Source organism: Oenanthe melanoleuca, chromosome 6, assembly GCF_029582105.1.
Source record: "Oenanthe melanoleuca isolate GR-GAL-2019-014 chromosome 6, OMel1.0, whole genome shotgun sequence".
NCBI lineage: Eukaryota > Metazoa > Chordata > Aves > Passeriformes > Muscicapidae > Oenanthe > Oenanthe melanoleuca.
Window position 1 is genome coordinate 19,933,574 of NC_079340.1, and position 27,085 is coordinate 19,960,658.

Sequence of the window (27,085 nt, forward strand, 5' to 3'; positions counted from 1 at the left end):
GTCCATCCAAGTCTAAGAGTTTAAGGCAGAAGAGAGAAGGGGAGAAGCATCCTCTGTGTATTTACATAATCACAGTGCAGGTAATTTGCACCCTTATGTTGATATAATGGAAGTCTAAGAGAAACCATGTTACAGGTAAGAGTATACTGAGAAATACCAGACAACATTTCATAGCTCCTGCCCTGAAAGTAATGGGACATAAATTGGCTATCAGTGAAAAATACAATTCCTTCAGTCAGTATTATCTTTCTTGATGAGGAGGGATCAATGTATTGCCCAAATCAATGCTGCACAGTAGCCAGCCTAAGGATATGTAGTCACTTCCAACCCCAGTTCTGTATTACTGGAAATTGCCCATATTGTAAAAGTTCTTTGGCTTTAAATGTTTAAGAAACACATTCCCCTACATCATTTATTCATCACTAGAGAGGAGGAAAAAAATTCAATGTCAGACTTAAGTCTTAAAGTAATTAATTCTTAATCACAAAGATATTTCTTTAGTCTATCAACTTAAAATTGTATAAATCTTTAGGTATGCATTAAAACAAAACACAGTTTCCATTCAGAAGTTTTGCTACAGGCTTTTTGTTCAACTGACAAAACACATTAAGGAGTGTAAAAAATATTTATTCAACCTAATTCAACGTAACTATAATTTTCAATACTTAAAAACAAGATTTACAGAGCAATGACCTTTAACCACTCGTGAAATCATCTTATAGTCCATACAGTATTTTATAATTGTATTTTTACAATAGCTTTAACTTTGAGGAGACAATGAGCTTTACCATGAAACAAGTTTCAAGCCCACTAATTTGCATCATTCAATTCTCTCCATGAGACTTTAAAAAACAGTAATAAATTCCTTGGAAATATATACAGTGAAGACCACTGAAAAGCTGTTTTCTTGAAACAAGGAATTCTGTAAGAAATATGTATTATGTTGTTCCAAGACTATCTTACAGAGTGTAGCAACTTTCAGAAGTTGCTACTCAGCTTAGGTTTTATATAAAAAACAAGCCCACTAAGACAAGTATAATCAGCAGACTTATAAGGTTATAGTAATTCTTCCATTACAGCAAAAGCCTCAAAAGTATTTGATATTGATTGAATGTATAATTCTTAACACCTGTATAGGTTTTTAATACTAATTGGCCTTTATATACACTTTTGTACAGTTTTAAAATATTACATCTTGGTAATTAAGATAAACATACTATAGAAAAGGTATCTTACTTTGAATTTCTCCTAACATACATTATTGCAGCCAAACAGAAAGTCCATTCTGCATTTACTTCATTTCTGGTGAAAAGAAATATTTACTTATGAATAATTTCACTAGAATATTTTTAAGTCATTCTTCATGCATTTGACATACTAATATGGACAAGAAAAAACTTGGAGAAAAACAGAGAAATTGTTAATAAAGAACTTCAAATACAAAATCTAGATTAGGTCTGGTATGAATATGCATGGCTGTATTATGTTTGTCAGAATTTAGCTTCACAGAACAGTCAATTTCTGTTGAAATTAGGTTTAGAAATACATCAAATGATGGAAGTGCTAACATCTCCCTCAGCTGACTACTTTAGACATATGGGAACAGTAAAGCTTACTGTATAAATAAACTTTAGTACACATTTAAGATTTATCTTTTAGTCCTTTACAAAATGGAGCCAAGTTACCTTAAGAGCACCTACCCTGCTGGCAGGATGCTCAGCTCAGGTATCCAAAGTGTAGTGTCAGCCCCTTGTAGCCAGCACTTCCACTAGGGCAGGAGAGTCTAGTCCTGAACAGAGCTGAGATACACACTCAGGTCTGGATGCTTCAGGGGATGCCCTGCGCTGTCAGTTCAAATGGAGCTTTAGTGTTCAATGCTACTTTCTCATTGGATTTCTGTGGGTATTTACATAACATAAAGGAATATGGAAACTAAACAAGTGCTCCAATATTTAACTACAAAATAAGCAACTGAAATTTACTTCCCCCTTGTAATCATTTTACTGTGGAGGAAAAAAATGCTATCCAGCACCAGTTACAAACCAGTAAAGCCATGAGAAAATGATGCTAGGCACTGCAGAAGATACAACAGGACACTGAAAATTACCAGTAATAAAACAGTCACCTGAAAGCCATGCTAATTTTAGCACCTAATAATTAGGTGGTTAAAGCTGACATACAAGTCCTGTAGAGAGTGATCTATCTTCTGCTTTCTCTGTCATTTGCCTATTTCACACTCCTCACTTGATACCAGCAAATCCCAAGGAAAATTACTTCTCCTTGGTAATGACTCACATTTCCTTTCATCAAAGCAATCTCCCTTCATTTTGTGAAATGCTAAACTGAATGACAGCGTGGGTATGAAAACACCTATAGAAAAGGCATTTGGATATAGCCTACATAACTACACTTAAAATGTTCTGTAGTTGATTCTCTTTTTTTCCATTCAGTATATTGGCTCAAAGAAAATAATTCAAAAGCCTACTGCCCAACAGAAATACCCAAAAAATAATGAAAGCCAAATCACATTCTTAGGTTCAGTGGTTGCTGAAAAGATTTACCCTGCCACAAGACAGTGCTTTATTGTATTTAAAGAAAAAAAATAGAGCAGCAACTTATCACAATTTTCCACTACTGTGCAATAACAATGGAACCAATACAACATGGAAACCTGTTAGGTGAGACTCTGTGACACCTGTAGGTTACAGCCTTATGCTCCTTCTTGCTCAGGATAATTTAAAATCTTGCGGTGAGCTTGGCGCAAATATTGCTGTTGCTTGAAGTAAACCTTAAAAGCTCCTTTTATAGCAACAAAAGCAATTCCACCCTGAAATAAAAAGATATTTTGAAAACCTGCACAGTTCAGTGTCATATCATTGCAAGTGTTCTCAAAAATTTCCAGTCAAGGATTTGTTTTCTAAACATACAGTATTTTATTCTAAAGATTAATTAGCACAGTTCCAAATTAGTATCTTAAAGTTTTCTGTCACAGTGCACTATTACAGAGGTTAATGTTACTTAAAGGGATTACAGACTGAATCTATAAAAGCTTTTATTTCCTTGAAGTCTCACCAGTATTCTAAATTTAAAAATCCAAATCTTATTTAAAGAACAAAGATCTGCTTTCCTCCCTTCTCTGAAAATATACTATACATGGCACAAGGAATAGTACTGATAATCATTCTATAACTAGACTGTGAAAAACAGCACTTGCCAAAAGTGGAGTAAAATAAAATATATTTTTGTAAAACAAACTTTTTTCCCTCTAGAAAACTTAACAATATGTTTATCTCAAGTCTTCAAAATGAGACATCAAAAAGCTTTTAGTCTGCATGAACATTTGCAATATCACTGTTTGCAGAAACACTGTTTGCAGAAAGAGAGGGGTGCATAAACATGCAGGAATTGAAAACAGAGGCTGAAGTGACAGTCAGATGAACAGGGATTCCATATTACCAAACTCAATGTACTTGCCCTTGAAAGGCTGCAACCAGAGATGTTATTCACAAAGGAAGAGATTGGCCTTCCTCCTTCACTTGAATTCTATGGAGAGTTAATTTTCCTCTCCTTATTAAAATAAGAAACAAAGGGTTTCTCTCAAAAATCAGTAAACAAAAGCTAATATGGAAAGGTTTATAATATAAACCCCAGTCTTCCCTTACAGAGACTGTTCTTGGAGGATGCTGGCTCCTCATCTTAATTGTCAGCCTTAATTACTGCTAAGGCCTGCCTACTCCAGTGCCAGATAGAAAGTTTAAGCCTTTTCATGAACTGAGATTAGCTTCAATCATAAAGGCAGTCTTTCACACATGTTTGTCCACTGCTAAGACAGACAACTTTAAAAAACCCCTTCCTTTAATCAAATAACACTCTTAAAATTCTGAATCAATTTATGCTCCTTTTTCCTTTGCTGCCCTCCTTCACAACACTTCATATTTCTGTATTATAATGATTTATGAAACAAACAGTATTAAATCTTACCAAGATTGTCCTTTGTAAATTTGAGTTAACACTGCTGAACATCAGCTTGCCAACTATCGTGGCAATAGTAGGGAAAACTAGAGCTCCACACAGAATACGTGTGGCAGAGACGTGATCTGCCAAAGGGTTGGCCTCTGCTGGGATACGAGGAACAGGACATCCAATGCCTAAAGGGATAAGAATGGGGGAAGAAAAGGTTACATAGCCACTGCCTCAAAAAGAACTCAGAAAATACATTACTGCCCACTCCCCACCGCACTATGCATCTATAGCCCAATTACTTTTTGAGAACTATCCCTCTTCTCAGTGAATATTCTGTTTCCATTAAATGACTGCAGTCATTTTTACTTTCAAGTAAGACCCATGAATTTTAGTAGCTTGTTTTGTTACTAAAGCCTGAACTGAAATCATGTTCTTGCTACTTCTGCCCCACCCTTCTCAGGACATACTATACAAACACCATCTAAACAGAAAGAATGTGAAATAGAGGGATGGTGTTAATCACCTCTACTTAGAAATAGCAAAAACTGCTTGCCTATCCCCATCTCCTGAGGGCAGAAATTCAATCTTGGCATTTCCTTTTAAATTTAATCATGTTACCTGGAAATATGCTGTTCAAAATTTGTAGCTTATTAGAGTATTTGCGCCACAGTCTGAGCACGTAGTCCTCCCAACGGATCATCTTGCCCAGTATTAGCATGACTGGGATAGTGGGAAGGCCAATCAAAAGGAATAAAGGATCAGCTCTCTCCATCACATCAAGACCTTCTTTGTGACCCACAACCTGGAAAATATGCATATAGTTGACAAACATAACAAAGGCCACAACAATATAACAATGTACAAAGGAACAAAAATGTAAGTTCAAAAGCTGAGTGTTTGAAGCTCCCCAAACCGTTTTAAGTTAAAGAAAAAAAGAATACTGTTTTACCTAATTTACTCTTTTCTCTTTGTATCATTGGTTGCTTATGGAGCATAATGCAGGTGAGCTACCAGACCTAGTTTGCAAATCATTGATCTTGCAGAGAGCTGTAACAGAATTCCCTACCATCTCAAGAAAGGTTTCATGTGTTTCTGTGTAAGTAAAAGTCTAAGCATCTGAAACACTACAATAATAGCAGGCTTTCCAAAATGCATTTAAGAATTTACAGGCTTACAACTTTAATTCTACACTCAGAAACTAATCGGATAGTTGATATTGATAGTAGGTACCTCAAGATGTTCTTATCAAAATTTTATGGTTTTCAGGAATACCTTACATAACAGAGATCATAGTATTTAACTGTTGTTTCTCTGGATAATGCAGGAAGATGAACATTATTTTCAACTGTAGTGGAAATAGCAGCATATCGTCACATGTACCTTATTTTCAATTGTAGTTAATTCAAGGATTTTAGAGGATCATTATTACTGCTGTGTCTACACTTTTCTACTAACATACTAAAAAATAATCAGACCTTTCCATTTATAAAATGCACATATTTAAACTGTAACATAATGGTGCCTTATGTCTTCTAAGAAGTACATTGTTTTAATTTTAAATAAATCTAATAGGACTGGGAACAAAAAATTACATGGTAGATATCCTCTAGAGCTGTCTCAATGTAAGCAGTATAAATGCTAATACAGTCCTTGAACTGCTTCCAGGAAGAAGAGGCTCTTTCCGTAAGAATCTGGGAGGACTAAAAACACTAAAATAATAATTATGTTTGTCAGGCACTGGATTTTCTGATGTGTTCTCACTGACTTCTCATTTACAATAACTTATCAAATCTTCAACTGCACGAAAGTTAGAATTAGGAGATAAGAACATGAAACAGCAGCAAAAATTTTAAAAAGGAAAACAACAAACCCGGTAGTTCTGGAATAGGTAGGACACATGGAAGAAGCCACAGAAGCTAAGGTACCACAGTACCTTCAAACTGCACATTTTTGCTGTGCTTTGAAAAGCATTCCATGTTATGCCTCTAGAACAGGAAGTTATGTTATATACCACAGCCTCTAAAAATAGGCATAACCAATATTGTTGCTGTCAAAAGATTATCCCTGAAAAAAACATTCAGCATTTGTCTTCCAGCTTCTTCAGTATCTTCTACTCAAACTGTGAAGTCTGACACTATGCTTTTTCTCCTTACAGTCATTGCCCATCAAAAAATGCCTCAGTATCTTGTCTCTTTCTGCTTTAGATTACTGTATTTTGCTGCTTTCAGTAACTCCATCTGACTTGCCCTGACTTAGCTACCACAATGTCAATTCTGTATTTATTTTTCTGTGCCTGAAGTCTAAAAATAGCTTTTGTGCTTCTCTCTGGCCCTTCAACTAAAGAAAAGGAATCTGAAATGCATCAGGAGACAAGTAGTTTTAAACCTAGCAAGGTTGGGGTGGCAAAAGGGGTGAAAAGTTTCCTTCTACTACCTGCTCAATCTCCTCTTCTACAGGAAATTTAATTAATAAATTAAATTATTATCTTGCCCAGCATGCCATCCATACAATCAAAATATTAAATCATGCAAATAGCTAATTCTTCACACCTGGCATTTAACCAGCTGCCTAAACTAATGTTTAGACAGATCCTTACTTCAAAAGCAAAACAACTTCAGAACAAAGCATTTATTTTTCCATTTGGCTATGGAGTTCTAGGGCAGCTGAAAAGCTCACAACTTCCTACAGAAAAAGGGCTCAGTGTAACAGTGAGCAAGGAGAAAAGGACTAGGGCATTCCCAAAGTCTGGTTGTAGTATTACAGATGGTTGCAATCTTCCTGTTGGAACCACAAGAAGAAAATATAAAACGAAAAAATATTAAAGTGCACCACTCTGTATATACAGACTCATGCACTGGAATGGAGGTGGATTGAAAGCCATTACATATCAGCTATGCAGCTGCCTGAGCCTTGGCCACACTGGTACAGGGAAACTGTACCACTTATTTGGGCTCCATTTCTGCTTTCAGATCACACAGAAACTGAACCAAAACAGCACATGGTCTTGAGAGGGAGTGACCTGCAGAACTGCAGGGCAGTACCACACATCCCAAGAACTAGTGCAAAATGACTTACAGGGAGAAGAACCAGGTTGTATATTTAAAATTAGAACTGTGTAGAGGAGTATTTATTAATATATAGGTTTGTTAATTCTATCTACAGCTGAATTAGCATCAGAAATACTTTTATGCTTTCAGGCAAAACACAGGTTATGGGCTTGATATAAGAATTAACAACTAAAAAGGTAATGCTTCTGATTGTACAATCTCTGAAAATTTTGGACTTGTGGTTGAATTAGGATAGTCATGAACAAGTCTTTCCATAGTTAATAGTCTACCATCTGTCAACATTACTTTTCTATTTAAATAGCAAGTTCACAAGAACAGAAGCAGGGAAAGTATTTTTCCCTTTCAACTTATCAGGCAGTCTGATGTAATTAAAATATTATTAATTTGCAGCACTTTGCATTTCTTGTTTATGAATGAATTGTGTCATTCAGAGCATGTATTTTCCTTTATACAATTTAAAAAAAAATATCATATTATCCAGAAAATAATTTACCATGTTTCATTTTCAACCCTGTGAATGTTACTGGCGAAGTTTTTTTCCAGGTAAGAGAAAAGATTAAATCTCATGTCTTTTCTGAAGAATTACTCATTATCAATAGCTAGGTGGTAATGGCACTTTTTCCAAGGGAAAATAATTGGGTTCAACAGTCTGCCATACATAGAGCAGCCAGCTAGAGCAGTAGTGGATTTTGTTAGTTGCAGACTGAACCGTGCCTGAACAGGCATACTTGCATTTATAAACTATGATCAGTTAAATGTGAAAAACCATCTTGAATTCACGATTAACAACACTGAAAGCAGCTAAGAGTGTTTTAAGGCAAGGAAAGGAGTCAGATCTGACTTCTGCTTTCAGAGCTGGCAAGAAGAGGAAGACGTGTGTACCTGCATGACCGTCACCGCTCCATACGTAACGGCTGTCCAGTAGATAGAGCCCACCATTATTCCAGCTGCAGCAAAGGGACATGCCTTTGAGATCAGGCGATCTGCAAGATCCAAAACGTAAACAACTGGACCTATGATAAAGGAAAAGTAAGGTTTCAAGATAGATATATATAGATACACACACATAAAAGCATAATGTAGGAAGGTCAGCATCTATCACCAACACAAAAGAACAAACAAGGCAAAATGGAAGTCTGACATACCACACATGCTGTTTAAGTGAGAATATATAATTAAAAAGCTATTAAGCTAAACTTGTAACTTCTTTCTACCTATTTCATTTACCACATAATCTTTGCAGGAGATTGATACACTGCTTGAAGTACTAATTTACCCACTGATTAGCTTCCTTTGTGTTGAGTAAGAATTGTTCTTTTGTAGAAACCACTTTAGTGCCTTTTTTATTTGTTAGATATTTTAGTTTTCTAAAGGAAAAAAATACTGATTTGTTGTAATGTACTTCATGTCCTTATCTTTGAAGGTTTCACCTGAAAATTCTGTCACTAAACCATCCTGCTATGCAGTAAAAAGTAGTGCAGTTAATACAAAAGATTCCTTCCACTGGAAAAGGCTGCATTCAGTATGTTTGGAGGATCACCTCTCAAAACACTGGAGGAAAAATACTCCTATTCAGGTTATTCAGTGCCTTTGACAACAACACATGAATAGGTTCATTGTTCTGTCTATGCACAACTGCACTTTCCAGACTTACACAGGGAAAGACAATAAATACCCTGACTACCTTTGGGTGAGGTAAACAAGGGCAATGCCTGCATCTTTTCTTTGAGGGAAGACCATGAGTGAAGCAAAAGCCAGAGCACTGAAACGTATATATGGAAGTGAAAAACATCCTCACCATAATCTGCATTACTTTTATATTTGTCAACAAATTCTACATACAGTCCTCCCACAGCTCATATGTATCAACAGTTCCTGTGAACTCCCTCCTACTTTTTCCGACCAAAATCAGTGACAATTCTCAAAACCAGCCTTCAGGCATTCCTCAAGTAACCAATCCTCTATGTCTCTCAAAGTTTACCCACAGTGGCAAAACTGTGACTCCTGTTTCACGACTTACTTAGTTTTTAATTTTCTAGAGAACAGCTCTATTGTGAATGATTTCAAAAACCCCAGTTCTACTCCACTCAAATCAGCTGGTGGAAAAAAAGCAACAGGAACATCCTGTTCAACTCTTAACAGTTGTGTTTGACTTTCCAGAACACACTTAAGAAGGTGCTGGGATCAGTATGCTGGAAGTAGCAACAAGGTCATAACTGCAAGTACTTAATGCACAGTAGTTTACACATCTTGACGGTTTCCCAGAGTCACTGAAAAAGTGGTTTGGTTGTACCATTTTGAAAACTTATGTTAGAAAACAGAAGACTCAAATGACATTGAAATTTGCCTCATAACACAAGTACTAACAAATTACACCTACTGATACTAATCATTAAGAGAAACTTGGCTAGAGATTTGGGTATACAATCTTGAGAAAATACTAGAAAGAATTATTGAAATGATCTTTTAATTAGCCCTTAGGAAGGAAGTAGTGAGAAAGGAGAACAAAACTGGTTTTGCTTTTTAAGATGGAACTGAGGAAGAAAGAAGAAAATAAATATCACTGATACCCAAATTAAAGAAAAAATATGAAACAAAAATATTTTTATTTTGAAAAATATATCATGCTTTAAAGAGTCTTTTTCTGATAAACTGCTTTCTGTTTATTAAACTGAAGTAATTACCTAAGAGATATTTTGGTTACTTTCAAAGTGGTAATAATATTTTTCTATTTAGTGAAAGTTCTCAGAAGAGCAGAAAACAGCTTGCAAGAACATTATTACCACCAATCAGCAGAACTGATAGGCACTATCAAATCTAAAATGGATTTATAATTTTGAGATATATCATGAAAGGTTGTTTTAACTAGTAAATATATAAAAAGACACCCAGTGTCACTTATATTCACTGATGCCTCCAGTTGATATTACTTCTAAACTAAAATCATAAATTAAAATTTGTGTTGGAGGTGTCCTTTCACAGAATTTTCCAGCAGTATGTTAGGGAAGTCTTAAAGTAAGTAAGTTCTGAACTGTGACATCTCAAGGAAGGGTATGACTAATGCTGTCTTCAAAAGACACCTGCTGTAGGAGAAACAGGGCCCCTAGCAAGGGCCCTTGGAAAATTCTTACTGTCCTTACTCTGCCTGGTGTGACCTTGATTGACTTGTAGTTGAATTGCACTGTGACAGCTTTGGGTTACTAGAAAGAGTAACAAAAGGGCAAGACTGGCTCACTTGTTCAAGGTCATATTCCATGGACCCAGATTAATTTCCCTGTTCTACTACCAATGCCTTGTGTACTCTTACACAAGTTTGAATTTTTATGCTCTCATCGTGGAAAAAGATGTTATTGTGAGGGGAAATGTATCAAAATACATGAAGGAAGTCTCACACACCTGCATGCAAGAGCTGAACAACCTCATGCAAGAATTTTAGGCTTGCTTCAGAATCCAGGAATGTTGGAATCTAACCTTTCAAATACAGTATGCCATGAATTGCAGGAACAAATTAAAATGCCTGCTATTTTTAATGTATCCTGTCCAAATTACAGTTGCTTTGCCTTTTAGCCTTTGTCAAAATAAAATGCAAATACAGCTCACCTTACAATTTCATCAGTCAAGAAACAAGTAAGAATTTTAAACAGTGTCAAGTTTTGTGGTGCATTTTTTGTCCAGAGAGAAACTCAGTTTTCTTCCCAAAGCCAATGTAAACATTATAGTTTGATGCCTTTCTCCATTTGATGACGGAGATTTACCCTGTTCAGCAAATCCGAATTGTGGTTGTTATATGAATAACTTGTAATAAGTTTCATACTGATTTATGTTTGGGTTTTTTTTTTATCAACAATACAGTATTGTTGTGTATATTTTACTTCCTGTTACTCAGTGTTCTATCATGGAAATAAATGTAATCACTCAAAATTCCCTTGACACCTTAATGTCTTCAGCCCTTAAGCTAGTAAGAAAGGGATCCAGCCCCAAAGAAGACGCAGAGAGTTATTTTCAACTCTTTCATTACAGAAATAGGATACTTTAAAAAAAAGTCTTCTTCAAAATCCTCTAAATGCCTGCACTCAATTGCTACATCACCATTTCTTCAACAAGCAGTTTTACTTTTAAACAAAACTGAAGTTTCCATGGCAACATTTCATTTTCTTGATTTGCTTAATATATCCCATAGAACACATGGGCAAACGAGGGCTGAAATAACAGCAAGCACTGCTAATTTAAATACATGCAAAGTGCTCTGCATTATCCTACTTGGCTAATCAAGTAAGAGACTCTGGAAGACCATGTCCAACTTTTTTTTTCACCTTGATAAACAGAGCTAGAGCAGTACTCAGCAATCATAAATATTCTGCTTCTTGATTACAGGGCAATATTGACTCAGAAACACCTCCTGACCAAAGTGAAAGTATTTTTTTCCCAGTAATACCACACACTGCTTAGGAAATTCTCCTCTGAATTTCCTCTGATAAGTGTCTCTGCAAGCTGAGTCAAAAAAAGATGTGTTTATGTGCTGTGTGGCAATTGCTGAAAGAAGTCACCTTCTGCTCAACAAGAAAAACAATCTCATTAGTCAGGAAATAATTACAGGTCAATCACAAGATTTATCTATTTACCTAAGTGGAATACATCCAAAATTTTTAGAAAGTATTTAACTAAGCCACCAAATAGGATGCAAGTAGAATATAAAGGTTTTTTTTCTGTCTGGAAAAGGGAATAGACAAGTTTCCAAAAGAACTGGTACACCCAGCACAAGAAAGGAAAAAAAAATAGAAAGAAAGAAAAAATAAATAACAATTTATATGATCCATATCTTACCTAGCTTTGGAAATACTATTAAATACTCTGCATTGCACTGAGGACAAGCAACTCTAGCAGTACTGTTTCCTCTTTGCTTTTCATCCACCCAGCGCTGCAGACAAGTCTGATGCACCCATTTGGTGGAGCCCCTGCACCTGCAGGGTCTCACCCACTCTGCTGTCCGATCATCCTCATCGGTGGCAAAACAAACCCAGCAGCTCCTGTAATCACAGGAAGGGAAAAAAAGGTATTTTCTGCTACTTTAACATGCTTAAAATAAACATTCACATGTGAAAGCATGCAGCTTTAGAAAATGTGCACCTAGAGGAGATGATGATGGTTACTTCATTCTTGATCACCAGAAGTGTAAGTATTTTGTACCATAGTTTTGCTATAAAATCAACATCATAAACATAATTTTACAAATAGATAAACAACTGCCTTATACATTCTGAATTATTAATTAAACTATTAGATAATTTATGATTAAAGAGCATTGAAACTGTAGTCCAACTTTTGAATAATTCAACATACGAAAAATCCATTTTTTTAATGTTTTATCATCTCCATTTACAACATTTTGGTAAGGTTTTTTAAAATATTAAATGTATAAGATCAATATTGCAGTCTATTACTTGGGAAACTAAGTTCAATCCACTTAAATGATAAAACAATGCAAATGATAAAATATATCACAAGATGAAGTATTTAGTTCAAGCAAGTTGATTTTGTATAATATAAATTCAGTTACAAAGTACTTCTAGAATACTCTTGTACCAGTGGAGGAGGAAATTTCTGCTTTGGAGAATTATATGGACATGAAAATTCAAAATTATTAATTTTATAAGGAGAAAACACAAGTCTATGCAACCTCATCTGAAGTGAGCACAGAACCTAGGAACTCCCAGATGAATGATGATGATTTGGCAAGTTTTGGTATATTCAGCCAGTAATTTTTACTGTGAAACAACATGCTAATTCCCATACTGAAGATATTGACGTTTACATAATAAACCAGAATCTATCAAAATAAGAATCTTACTATAAATATATATTTATATAATGATTTGATTTTAAAAAATGTTTTATGCAAGCCACTGCAATCATAGTTAAACCTTTATAAAGGAGCACAGCAACAACATCCCTATAATTTAAGTACCAAGAAACAATCTAATTAGACATTGTGACCTAGCTGAAGTTTTACATCACAATTTTGATGATGAAGTTTTGTTCTCTTAACAACTTGAGTGACATCATTAAGATGAAACACTAAAAGTTTCTTATGTGTAACGAGTAACAGTAATTGAGGAAGAAGAAACTGAGAAATGCTCTGGTGCTCATAAACAAAACGACTTTATTATCTGAGAATAATGATTGTGGATTCTATGCTAGGATGTTACAGTGGTTCATGATGCTTTTCCTCTCCTGTTTATGTTTTTTTTCTCTGAGGAAAAAGAAGGAGGAATATGAAATGGGGAATTTAATTTTGTCAGGCTCCAACTTCAAGAAATGAAAAATACTGTTGTATAACAGTATTTATATATAACCTCACTATTTTGGGTAGTATTCTATTTGTAAATTGAAAGTACTTCTTTACAGAAGAATAGCTATTTTTAAAAACAGAAATGACTGTGCCTATAAAATACTTGCAAGAAATTCTTTAAAGCACTGAATCTTTTTAACATCTGTAGTAGTAGAAGTATGTTGAATAAGTTGCAAGTGCAATATATCAGAGCAGAGGGCAACCTATAGCAATTTCTTACCAGCACACTTGTAAAAGGGAATAAAATTTGAGATTCAGATCCAGGGAAGACTGGAGAGAAAGCAGTTTCATACTGAACAATCAATAAAATGAATCTGTAAGATCCACATGTCCAGTTGTAAGTACAGAACACATTATAGTAGCTACAGATGTATATTTAAATTGTGATGGTCTAAAACTAGAGCTGCCTCCACTTGCATTTGAGAAGACTTTTTAGTTTATGACTGACATCTGGAATCAGAACTGTAGTTTCTTCCATTCACCTTAATGGGAAGGTAAAATCAAAGTTTGACTTGGCTTTTTTCTGTTCTTCCCCACATTGGTTTATATCAAAATTCTCATGCTATTCACTCCTGTAACACCACCCTTCTTTTTGCCCTCATGCTCCCAGTGTGCAGCTACTGCAGTCCCAAATGAAAGGACACATTAACCTTCCTAAGCAGGAGAAGGAAAGACAGACAAGCCACAAGTTAGTAAGAATCTAGATGAAAATGCTGAGACCACAACTAAGACTTGTAAGGATTACAAAGCACAGCTGACATTTTGGTTCGTTGCACTCAATATCAAGTTCTTACGGAATACAAGTCCTTGCATTGTTCATTGATTTTTACTTACATTAAGAATTCCCAAATTTACTTTAAGAACAAATAATACCATACAATACTACTGATAATTGTTCCTCTTCAGCAGTTTTTTTCTGTATTACAGGTAAACATTCACTCATTCATTCCACATCCTATTTAAGTCTACAACAGCCCTGAATTTGTAATTCAGATTTTTATTTCTAAATTGAAGACTTCACAACCGAGCTAGTTAGGTCCAAGGATACCATCACAAAATGCAAGACTAGAGTTTATTCAAATAATGACAGATTTAAGCATGAACATAATCTTGCTACATTGCAATTTTAACTAGTGAATTTGTCCATGACATTGGTTATAGACTAAATTCTGTTCTCAAGTTCTCTGTCAAGGTTAGTAAGTCAAGAAAAAATTGCATTTTTTCTTTAATTGCTTCATCCAATTTCTTGCCAGACAATGATACCTGAAAACCTGAAAGACCTATGAAAGGAATAACAAAATCCTTTACAGACTTAAACCTTTAGCAAGTCATGAATAATGAAGAGTAAATTCCTTGTATACTGTCATCAGCTTTATCTCTTTCCATTGACAGCAGCTGTAGCAGAAAGGACTAAATAAAACCATTTCAAAACAGGTATCTAGGCTCTTGCCAGATTTTCCATTTTCTTGTACTGAATAAAATATGACCTTGATTCTTACCACTGAATCAGGTTGCTACTCAGATAACCTGAAATAGAAAGAGCTGAAAAGGTGGAACAAAGCATTGTTTCTGATAGAAACTCAAACCTTTTTCCTTGATGACTTCCTACATAGCCAAATCAATAACACTAATGTATTTTTCCACACTTCCTTGGCTCAAAAAAAATCAAAACAAAACATACAAAACCCCAGACCAATATCACTATTGCAGCTCTGAATATAAGGTTACAAATGTCTTTTAGATTCAGCTCCCAGCAGATGAAGCCTTCTGGTCTCAAAAATTCTATTCTGACTCAGAAAAATGCAGTTTTTTTCTCTAGCAAAGACGAACTCTTTTCAGGGTACTGCTTGTATGAAGAGCAAAGCAGATGAGGAGAAAGTTGTATTGAAGATTAGAGATCCTATACTGCAAATGTTACATGACTAATCTAAGCAACCAAGGCCTGCCTAAAACCAGGATACTCCACACCACAAGTTTCTTGGAGCTACAGCTCCAACACATCTGTAAGAGCTCCAGTATCAGACATAACTAGACTGCTCTCTTTTTAATTAAGCTATACCCCTTCTAAAGGTTACTTTTTTCCAAAACCAGTCTTAGGTGGGAGGGAAGACAGTATCTAATTCATGTTATTTAAATCAAATCTGACTCAATTTATGAAAGCTGAATTCATCATGAAACAGCTTTGTTTTCAAGCAGGTGTGACTATTGTAAAGCAATACAAAGAAGTAATTTAAAAGCAGTATGTTAATTTTCTATACATACTAGTAAAAGATTTGCAAAAATTTCTAAAGCCTCATAAGCCCAGCAGATATCCTTGTATCCACAACACTTAATGGAAGATGACTGGCTAGACTGGGACAGCACAGCTGTTTTATGATCTGGTTTTAAATATTCAGTACTGCAAGTGGGAATGGAAACACCTTGGAATTTCCCCCCTATGTTCAGTGGCATACAAATATGAATGGTCAGCAAAACCAGAAAACTTCTCAGAAAAGAAAGTTCTACTAGACTTTTAGACCTAACTCTTACTATGGGAAATAGAAATTTGAACATGCATGACGTGCTCTAGAATAATGAGCTTAAAACGTATTTTCCCTCTGATTAAAGTTCCTTCATAAACAATAAATTTCCTGCATTTCTCCCACATCATAAAGCACAGCTCTTTTCCTAAAAGTGGCAGGAACTTGCTGACATCTTGCTGCAAGAATAAAGCATCCTTGTCCTGCTAACCACAAAGTGTCTGAGCAGCTTATTGCAATTGAATTTCACATCCAAAAAGAAGAAAGTGAAAAGGCTAAAACATAACTGATAGCAATAATAGAACAGAAAGCCAAGTCAGTGAGGGGTGAAAACATACCTTGAAAGAAATGACAGAAAGCATTCCAATAACTAGCCAAAAAAAGGCACTTTTCTAAAGGTTGACCCACAAGTCTGCTGTTTGGAAGAGGCAATTTTTCATGAGCTTCTATGACAACTTTTTATGCATAGTCTATGTCGACAGATAAAATATCTTTGATGATGAATATTGATAAGCTTTACACTAAACTTGCCAACAACACTCTAACTACTACAAGATCATGTTTAAGTTGGAAGACTAGGATGTCAGAAAAACAGAGTTACCTAGTAGCATTAGGCTGCTTTGGAGCTGGCTGGAATTTTAGTAGGAAGACAACAAACTGTTCTTTCAAAAAGCAAGAGAAACACCTCACTGCAAATGCTACTACTAAGCATCTCTTTTTCCTGAGTGTAAAGGACCAGCAGCAGTAAGATCATCTTGTGCTAGAGGGCCACTGCCTGGTGATGAGAGAATGCAAGCCTAGCCTACAAACCCCTGATAAAGGCTACAAAGAGAGGAATACCGTAAACCTGAGAAACGTTAGCTTATGTCACGCTTCACAGAGGAGATTAAGTGCCAGAAGAGATGAATCCACTTGCAGGATTATAGATGGAACACTGCTCTTTCCCCAGTATTTTCCTGGCCATCAAACACAGTGGAAAATACTTTTATCTTCAATCCAAAACCTGCCTATCAAACTCAAAACATCCTTACACTATCCTAAGGGGAAAAACACACAGGGGAAATACAGTGAGTGAAGAACAGATACTGGTGCAAAAATAGCAGTCTGAGATGCTCCATGGTGGCTTTAGTGGATGCTTTTAAGGCAGCACAGCATAGCAGCCATATGCCAGCCTGCATCACTCGGCTAGAAAACATGTTGTCACCTTGAAACAAAGTCTAAAATGCTCAAAGGAAGTCCTGAAAGTCATCTGACCGTATACCAAATTCTGCACTGCCTAGTCATCAAGGATAAGGTGCAATGCTGGGTAAAGGAGACATTGTTAAGAATCTACATATAACAGTAACTACACTTTCTACAAAAGCAATGCATTCACTAGAAATAGCTCAAGCACAGAATATCAACTAATGTTGGTGTGAACACATGGTCACCCAAGTGGTATTGACATATAGATTCTGACTTCCTCTAACCTCAGGATGACATCGGATAAAGCAGATTTTGAAAAGCTTTTAATAAAATCATGAGGATAACAAACCCAGTAAACAAACATTAAAACCACATCGAATAATTAACTAGAAAGTGCACCAGAAAGATCTACTGATTATCAGAAGTTCAATTCAAGGTTTATTATATTCTTAATTATAGCTTAAATCAAGCAGAAATATTTTACACTTGAGTTCATTGCATTATATAAAGGCAGAGATACAAGTAAAGGACAGTTCACTGAATCCTGCTGGCTGCTTTCTAGCTTGTGGATAAAATTAAACCTTTGACTGCCAGGCACCACCTGTAAGGCTTAAATTCAGCCTTAGGAAGTTTTTATGGTCTTTGCTTCTAGCCAGCTTAGAATAAGGAATCCCTCCTCAGATCTAGCTATCTTGTTGGGTTTTAGTCTCTAGTTTATCAAATCTAGGCTGTCAGTAAAAAAAATTTGCTTTCATTCTGGATAAGTTAAACTTTTGCAATCAGTTATTCAGACATACTCCTTTCACAAACTCTTCAAATTCAGTTATCTTAAAGGCTTTAGTATTACCATACTCTTACTTTTTCAAAAGGAAAAACTGAGAAATCACCAAAGCTCGGTGGCCTTGCTATCAGCCTTTAAATATGCAACAAATTTTGATGTTTGAAACATTTGTTTTATTTCCTGAGGGAGGGATAACAGGGCCCTTCTAGACATGTACAAAGCACAAGTCAGGGAAAAACTACTACTCATACAATAAGCACTTTATTACTAAAACATGATACATTTTGCTAACTGAACTCTACTATTGTATATTAGCAGCTTGGCCTACAACTAACAATTTAAAACTAGTGAGTGCCTGCTGAGTGTGGGTAACACTGATTCTTACCATCTTAGGAAGAAAAACAAAAGTGACTAAAACTAAGTGGAAAAAGAAAAACCAACCAAATAAAACCTTAACAAAGAACCCCATATACACACACAAAACAATTTACTACTGAAACATGCTTTGAATGTCATTTGAACAGAAAGTTGACACATAGTCAAGTACATACACAGCAAACAGTGAAAAATTCTAATAGCATTAAGTTAATGCTTTAAAATTTAATGGATTTTTTTACAGTGCAGGTAGCATATGATATATGATATAGGGATAACATCTTCTCATGCATTGTTTGACAAATCTGTCAATAATCACAAACACAGGAAGTAACAGAGGTATGACGCAACTAGGAAATTACGCATTAGAGACTATTGAAAGTTACTTCCTTGAATGTGACTTAAACATCTTAATTACTTATTAATTACCTCTAAGATTACCAGATTCCAAATGAAGACAAAAATACATAGTTTCTATCAATCAACAATGCTGTTTTGCACTGGGGGAAAGGGGAAGGGAGTTGCATCAGAAAAATACCAACACTGGTATTTGTGGTGCATGTACAGAGTAGATGACAGATGCTACAAATATCAGGAGCAACCTACATACAGAATAGACCAAGTCTGACCTGCCTAAAACTGTAACCATCTTGACATTAAGCTGTTGCTGTGATAAGCAAATGATAAGAAATGCAAAGTTATTCACAGAGTCTGTATCATGTGAGTTCAATCTCCTGCAGCCATTTTCCAGTGTCACACAGTTAATGCAAAAGTACAAACGAATCTTTAGGCACAGCAGCTGTAGTTACAAAAGTAAATGCATTAGCATAGACATCTGTTAGAAACCAAACATGGTTCCTTGCTTTACATTCAATTTTTAGGGCAAGTGAAATAGAAATTTGATTTTTTTATGTATTCCTAAAGAGTTTCATGGTTAAACTGACCATACAAGGTAAGCAATCTCCCTGTTGTGTTCTTCTGAAGAAAACAAAAAAAAAAAAAGGATGTGTAGTCCTCCAACTAAGGACGTAGAAGACTCCAAAGCAAGCAAATTGCTTTGAACTCAAGAGTTTATGACAGATACTATTATTCAAGTTATTCACAGTTTATAATTTCTATTTTTTACCAGAAAATTTACAGTATGAGAGAACAAACCCAAAAGCTCTACTTAAGTCAGTCATCTTATATAATCCTAATAATAAAAATTGGAACAATTTCTGAACTAAAAATTACCAAAAAATTTTACATGCCAACAAGATAAATTCTTGGAATGTTAATAACTCAAGAAAAACAAAAACCACCTATCAAATGTGGCAGACACTGAAAATTTTGAAACATCTTTACTCTGAATAAATGTGAACAAAATTGCAAGGCATCTGATCATAACATTAAGTAACTCTCCTCAACAAGCTGTGGAACTGACTGCATGACTCACCAGCAGAACAGTCACAAGCACCCTGCACATGGTCTTCTGTAATTACATCCCTCACAGAAAGCTCACTTATGTTGGCACATTTTAGCCCAATAAAAAATATCCACTTCTAAATAAAAATATTCACATTCCAGGAGGCACTTAGAAGAAACAAATGAGAAGAGATCTGGAGGGTACATAATGACCACACTGCAGGTTTAAAATAGGGTCTTGTCTTTTTTTCTGGAAAGATTGTGAAGAAATAATTAATTATATCAACATGTCTTAAAAAAAATACCACTGAATGCCAGCCCCTCTTGTCATGACAGTTCTATTATTTACCACCTTCCCACTGTGTTAGCAATTTCTTTTACTATATACACATTGAAGAAGAGCTCCATGGCCACAGGAGGAAACAGGCAGAGAAACAAACTGAGAACATTAAACAATCCATACTTCTCATCAGCAATCACCTGAAAAGCTAGATACACTAATAACACTTATACAAAATGTTTGTTTCTGTGAAAGTTGTTTCCAAACTCAAGCACATACAAGGATTCCCTGGTTAGCTTTTAAATCAACTGGTATTTACTTGTTATAGGCCAGATGAATTTTTATGTTAACTTAGAAACAAATGAATGATTTAATAAAACTTCAGTGCAAATTCTTTTAAGCAGCACTTAAAAGTAGACATTTTGATTGTAAATTTTCTTATCCTACAGTAGTATTAGGCAGGAAGTGTCTAATCCTTCCCCCAGAATGACCGATACAAAAATCCTGAGCATAAGCACTTGCATTCAGTTTTAGAAATTTTTGACAAATAGCACTCCTATTAGCATCGACATGACAGGAGCAAAACTCTTAAGAGGAAAAAAAGCAAATTTCAAGTCCAACTAGACAGGAAGTTATCTTTACTTTTTTTAGGTACAAATTTCAGAGCTGGTGCTAAAAAAGGCCAAGTGCAGATTTGCCAGAAGGTGTGAGGGGACTGTACCTCCCTATTGGCACCTCCAGCATAGTATGCTTAAGTTATACAGCATAAGTGATACTGTGCTGTTTTCCCACTTAAACTGGGGTTGCATCTAGACTTGGCATCACAGAATCACAGTTTGGAAGGGACCACATGAGATTTTGTCAGACCTCCTGCCCAAGACAGAAGCAACACCAAATTCAGACCAGACAGCAGAGCATTCTCCAGCTGGATCCTGAGAAGCCCCATGGGCAGAAATCCACATCTGCACTGGGCAACTTGTTACCAAGCTCAGCTGCATCACTCCCATCCTCACATGCTGAAAACTTCTCTGTTCAAATTTACAGTTGATTCTCATTATCCTGCCAGCAACCTCCACAATCAGTCTTCTGAACAACCTCCTCAGTAGGTAGAAGGTTATCAGATCTCCCAAGCCATCCCTTTTTCAGACAGGCCTAGTTCCCTCTAGGTTTTTCTAGTAAGTCATGTGCTCCAGCCCTTTGACCAACTTATGTAATCGCAACAGCTTCATTTAGAAACATCAGACAGAAGCAGTTTGCTTTAACCACTTCAGATTGAGTCCTCTTATTCTTTTGCACTAGAGATGAATTTGCAACTTGTGGTAAACTACAAATGCCAGTAAAAGCATGAGGAAGTCATAAATAAAGTCTTAAATGCATAAATAAATAAAGTCTTAATAAAGATAGGTATTTATAGCCTATAAAAAACTAGTACTTGGCCCATTCTGCTGCTTTTTTCATGAGAAAGCACCTACTTTCACATCAGGAAATTTTCCCCCCTCTGTGCAATGCAGAAAAGCCACAAGCAGGTTAAGATGTCAAAAGCCAAACAAGCCTAAAACAGCTGGCATATTCATTACCACTTTAAGTATTAATTTAAAAAAGTTGTTCCAAAACTGATACTGTAACCTTCTGATGTTTGTCTGCAAATTATTATACATATATTTATTCAACACATTTGCATTAACTGTCAGTGAGCACTTTAACTTCAGTGAGCACTTTAAGACACCATGGCAAAGGAAACCAAAAGAGCTTTACTATTACAGAGTCTGAACACTTTTATATGGAAGAGATCAATAAACACAGGTTTGTACAACCTTTTTAGATAAAATGAATATAACAAATGAAAGTATTATCTGAATGCCTTCATAATACATAAGATGCCAAGAGTTTGAGTACAAAAAACTGTAAGTTGTCTCTCAGGAGTTTCTTCACACTTAAATAGGAAGAAAAATTACCTACTGTCTGCAGGTAGAAGTTAATTGTTAAGCAGCAATCGAAACACATACATTTTTTCTTAATATATACCAAAGACAGAAGAATAACGTACATGAGACTGCAGTCAAAAGGTTAAGATAATTTATAAATAACATGCTGACATCTGTATATTTCACAAGGGCAAAAGGCAGTGTATAGGTATGCATTCAGTCTCCACTTTACTGGCAAGACACAGGAAGACGTCAATCTACACAGAACCTTCAGAATAAAGTGAAGCAAAATCGTAAGGGATGTACCTGGGTTGAAGCAGTAATGAGAAAGCCAAGCTATTATAAAGTTATTATTGTTTCAAACTTTCTTTCTTGAAACCCACTCTCCAAGATTTGTGTGATTTTGCTTTTTCCATCCTGTATCAACACCAACTTCCAAATAGTTGGGGTAAGGACAGGGAAAAACAAACCCCTTGTTTCCTTCCTGGTAGAGATTAACCCAGCACAGTCTGTTCTCTACTCTTACAAACCCTTTCCTTCTAAGCATCAATAACCTATTCTCAAGGAAGAACAGAAAGCAAATTACTTCTAGACACTGACAGACTTTGACCAGAAGTTAAGAAGATCTCTCTCTAAAGAGTTTAACTCTGTTGTGAAGAAAGAAAATAATTACTTGAGGTAGGATAAGGAAGAGAAACATGCTTAATCAGTACAAGCAGAACAGACTGAATAACTGCAGAGATGACATTCTGTGAAAAAGAAAAAATACCTAAGTCCTGTATTGTGTTTTATGTTGCTTATTACTCTGCATATCTAATCTGGTTGAACTCCACTCCTACAAAGAGTTACTCGTGTGTCTACTTCCATCAGTGAGAGAAATCAGCACAACATACAGTACAAGTTTAAGATGTTCAGAATAAACATCTTCAATCAAGGACCACACTGCACTAATTACACTGTCGAGGTTGTAGCATTAGAGTCTTAATCCAAAACCATATATTAGGTTACTAAAGTATCAACAGTTAATTGTGCAAATAAAACTAAATCAGCGCCTGCACTTTCAAACAAGGAAGGAAATGACTGATCTCAACACAAACACCACCACAAATGGTGACTGGAATGGAAAGAGAAACTGAAAATGATGTACAAAGCCATTGCATATTCTTTTTTCTTGGGAAAAAAAGAAAAATATAATTACCATGGAATCAGGTGACAGTTCAAAAAATTAACACAGAAAATCCAACACATTTTGCAATTTTTGAACTACAATTGCTAGCATTTTTCCAATAAATCAATGATCTGGCAAAGAGAAAATTTAATTGCAACAGTACTCCTCTCTTGATAATAAGAGAGCAAACGACAATTTATTGTTTAATTGCTTTTAAAGTCTACCAGCAATTTCAGCTCTCATCTCCTTTCAATACAGAATGGCAAGGGTAGAGACTTGAAGTTCCATCATGTTGCTCTAGTTTTTTATAAAGGTTACTGACCACAACTCAGCAACTACCATCTAGTCAGGAAATTAAGAATGCTAATTCAAAAACTAAACCATGCTAAAATTACCTCTACATTGATTCTTTAGCATGTACCTGCATAAGCCTTCAACAGATTATCCATCAAATGTTGACTAACATCTCTGAAGACTGAAGTAACAAAAAGCAATAGTGATCATGTTCTGACCAGGTGGCAAATATATGGAAAGAGAGGAGCAGTTGGCTTTAATTTAGATAGTACATGAAATACCACAAATCACTACCACAGGACATGCTTTGAAAAACAGAACCCCAGCATTCTGAAGCCTTGGCATAACCAATTGCAAGAGGAATCCACATATAATTCAACTGAAGTCAAGAGAATAAAGTTTAAAATATTAATATATTTTAGCATTACAGCTCACATTCACATAAAAAACCCATTGCCACATAATTTTAAGTTTTTATGAAGATCACTATAATACTGTAATTTATGTATTAAAGTAACATGAACAAAGGCATTAAAAATAATGAAATAATAATAAAATCTCACCATTTAGCCAGATTACTAATCTCTGGCTTCAAGTGTACACACTAGTCCAGACATATGGCTTTTTACCATAGATTGAAAAGATTCCTGCTTTCAGAAAACGACAGTATTTTAAGAATTATTATCTGGAACTGTTATTTGAACATGAAAGAGAAGAAAAAGATTACAAGAGGGATGGAAATTCCAATTTTTAGGCTAGAAAAGATGATGCCAATCATACGGATTAGTTTCCTAAATGCTGCAGATGAGACAATCCACAATGTAGTGTCACTTTACAGTCATGCTTCTTGTATTTATGCTACAGCCAATCCTTCATGTAAGTATAAAATCCTTAGCTAGAAATTTTGAGTAACTAACTCCTTACATCTTAACAGGTATTTACCTTCATTATAAATCCATGGGTTGCTTCTAGACTGAAATTATGCATGCAAATAAAGGATGGAGCACAAAATACATCAAAGAAAGATGAATCCCAGGCAACAATGTGGTGATGCTAGTAAGTCAGTCCTTGCACTGGAAAAATCCAATTTTATTAAGGAAAAAACCCCTGTAATCATACAGGTATAGAATCTAAGAGCCAAGAGAAGAATCCAACTGCTCCCTCTCACAAACAGAGAATTAAAGAACTTGCTCTGAGAGCTCTGACCCTTGTATACAAAGCAGTGCATGCATTCAGATCTACAAGTACACCTAATTCCTGATACAACAGCACGTTACCATTCTCGGTGGTGATCTTGTACTGGAAACAGAAGAAAACCCTTCTTTTTTCCCTCCTTAACTATTAGAATCCAAATTAAAGTAATCTTCACTGGAAAGCTGTTTTCTGCATCCTCACTAAAAGATCTTCATTTTATTTAAAAGTATGCACTTTGTGTTAAGTTAGATTCATTAGGAATTACTCTTTGCATATCAGTTTTTTTCTTACTGAGGAAAACAAATATCTGTCATGAGCAAAAAAAGGTAACAGGATAGAGAAGTATTTTCATTCCTCAGAATCCCCACAGATAATTTAACCATGGGGTATGTCCCTTAAGATGAAATACTGAAGGTTTATCTTGATCACCACTACAAACAACATGACAACAGTTATGTACAGCCTTCAGAAACATCAGATGCTGTTCCCTGTTTAAAAAAAAAAAAAATCTGCTTATTCAAATGTAAGCCTGCTCCATAAAATTATTTACACCAACTGCATTTTGAGGTCTTGGTTAGTCCAAAATCCATCTACTGATGCTGTGCTACACTCTGAATTAAATTAAAATCCTAAATACTTGGTTCCTTCTTACTACTACCTTCACCACTTGTCACTTTCCTATTTCTAAAGTTTCCTTTATGAGCCCAAGGAATTCTTACATGAAAGCTACAGCCTCTCTTCAGACCTCCTTTTATGCTACTTAGGTACTTCAAATTATTTCCCTGCTGTCCTTGTTATTAAGGAAATCAGAGACGCTGTCCAATTGTTTTACAAATCAAGCTACTCAAAGTATACCAGAAAAAGGCTTTGAAAAGAACCAGAGGCACAAATTATAATTCCACAAACTTGAAAGGATACAAGAATATCAAATGTACATCAAAGCCCACATCTCTATTACAGGTAACAACTGAAGAACAGTAAACTGGTTTGGCAACCAGGTAACTAATTTTCCTTTTTTTTTTTTTTTTTTTTTTTTTTCTCCCATTAACTGTTTAATTTAACAGTTGGTCACAAAGGTTATAAGCATCACCTCACAGCCATTTCCCAACAGGGTGAACTAGGACTTCAGAGTGTGATACAGTAGCCATGGACATCAGGGCATCCACTCAGAGTATTATGGTTTCTTCCTAGAACTCCAAAACACAATGTACTACAAAACTCAGGATGCAGATGAAAGTTTGTTGTTTTGGTTTTGGTTTCAGTTTTAGAGCAGTTGATTCAGCAATACTCTTATAACATAAATCATTCCTTTGTTATCTTACTTTTTCAGTTTTTCTAGAACACAAACTTTCCCCTCTCCAAATCACTTTAATTTTCTTTCTATATCAAACTGGAACCTTTCATTCTCACCTTCCAGGCTGCACAAGTTTTACCCTTGCCTCCCAGAGTTTGTATTTCCATCACCTGCCTGATGATAGGCTGCATTTCATTAAATAGTCTTTCCTTAGAGGCTACCTGGAAAGGAGAAAACCACCAGGGTTCTTTTGGATTCCTTATGATGAAAACTTGGCAGGTACATCAACAGAAGCCTGACTGCTTCTGGATCCCCACCGACAAGTTACAAAGGGCTTCCTGGATGAGTCAAAATTACACTTAAAGAATCTTAAGTGCTCAGTGGAACAGGGTGAAAGTGCTACATATTCAAATAAAAGTATAAAAAGAAAATAAATATAATAAACAGAATTTACAAGTAGTAATTATAGACGAGGAAAGATGCTTAACTCATAATACTTCTAAGGTCGTAATTTTTAAGAACGCTCCAGAAAGCAATTGTAGTCTTTCTTCAGATCACAAAACCAGCAACAAAACACACAAGGCAGGCTAAGCTTAGGTCATCTCTTGGTGCCTCACTTCGCGTGCCCGTCAGTGCGTTCCCTACCCAGAGGCTCTGCCGGAGCCAGGGACAGGCTCCTGCAGCCCCAGAGCCGCCCCAGCTCAGGCACAGGCACACACCACATACACACACACACACACACAAATACACACACACACAGCTCCTGTGGCCGAGGGCTGCGGGAGCGGGGCCTCCTCTCCCCTCAGCTGCCCGCGCTACCTTGCGCTGCTTTACGACAGCGCTCGCACAACTTCTGCCAGATCACCAAAGATTTTAGAAGGCAAAGAATGAACCCGGACCCGCCATACCGGCCCCAAACCCGCCGCGGGGGGCTCACAGGCCTAGCCGAACCTGTACCTGTCCATGGTCTGCGGCAGCGACAAGCCCGTCTGCTCGGCCATGGCCCCGGGCGGAGAAGCGGGCCCAGCCGAGGGCCCGGAGCCTGACAAATACGTCACGTGTACGGCGGCGGAGAAAGCGGAGCGAAGGGGAAGACGCCAAATCCGCCCTTCCGCGGGACGGCGGGGCGGCCCCTCCTTCGGCAGGCGGGACGCGGCGCAGGGCCGGTGGCCGGGGCAGGACGGAGCGCCCGGGCCGCCGCGGGGAGAGGCGGCGAGCGCTGAGCGCAGCCGCGCCTCCCGTCACCGCCGCCCGGCCCAGCAGCGCGCCTGCGCCAGGGGCAGAGC

At 36.4% G+C, this 27,085-nt stretch overlaps 1 protein-coding gene across 4 annotated transcripts; it reads right to left on the bottom strand.

Moving 5' to 3' along the window:
* Positions 1 to 611: 611 nt before the first annotated feature.
* On the bottom strand, positions 612 to 27,069 carry MARCHF5 (membrane associated ring-CH-type finger 5). 4 transcript variants are annotated; one of them, XM_056495188.1, is made up of 6 exons: positions 26,757 to 27,069; positions 11,856 to 12,058; positions 7,914 to 8,044; positions 4,582 to 4,765; positions 3,982 to 4,148; positions 612 to 2,827 (listed from the first exon to the last, which is right to left on the bottom strand). In XM_056495188.1, exons 1-6 carry the CDS (start codon positions 26,798 to 26,800, stop codon positions 2,711 to 2,713), a joined length of 846 nt encoding a protein of 281 aa, XP_056351163.1. In that variant the 5' UTR covers positions 26,801 to 27,069; the 3' UTR covers positions 612 to 2,710. The 4 variants fall into 4 exon arrangements, with proteins under 4 accessions (XP_056351163.1, XP_056351165.1, XP_056351162.1 ...); XM_056495190.1 differs by having other exon boundaries at positions 7,914 to 8,014; positions 26,751 to 27,065; XM_056495187.1 differs by having other exon boundaries at positions 26,751 to 27,065.
* Between the last annotated feature and the right edge of the window lie 16 nt (positions 27,070 to 27,085).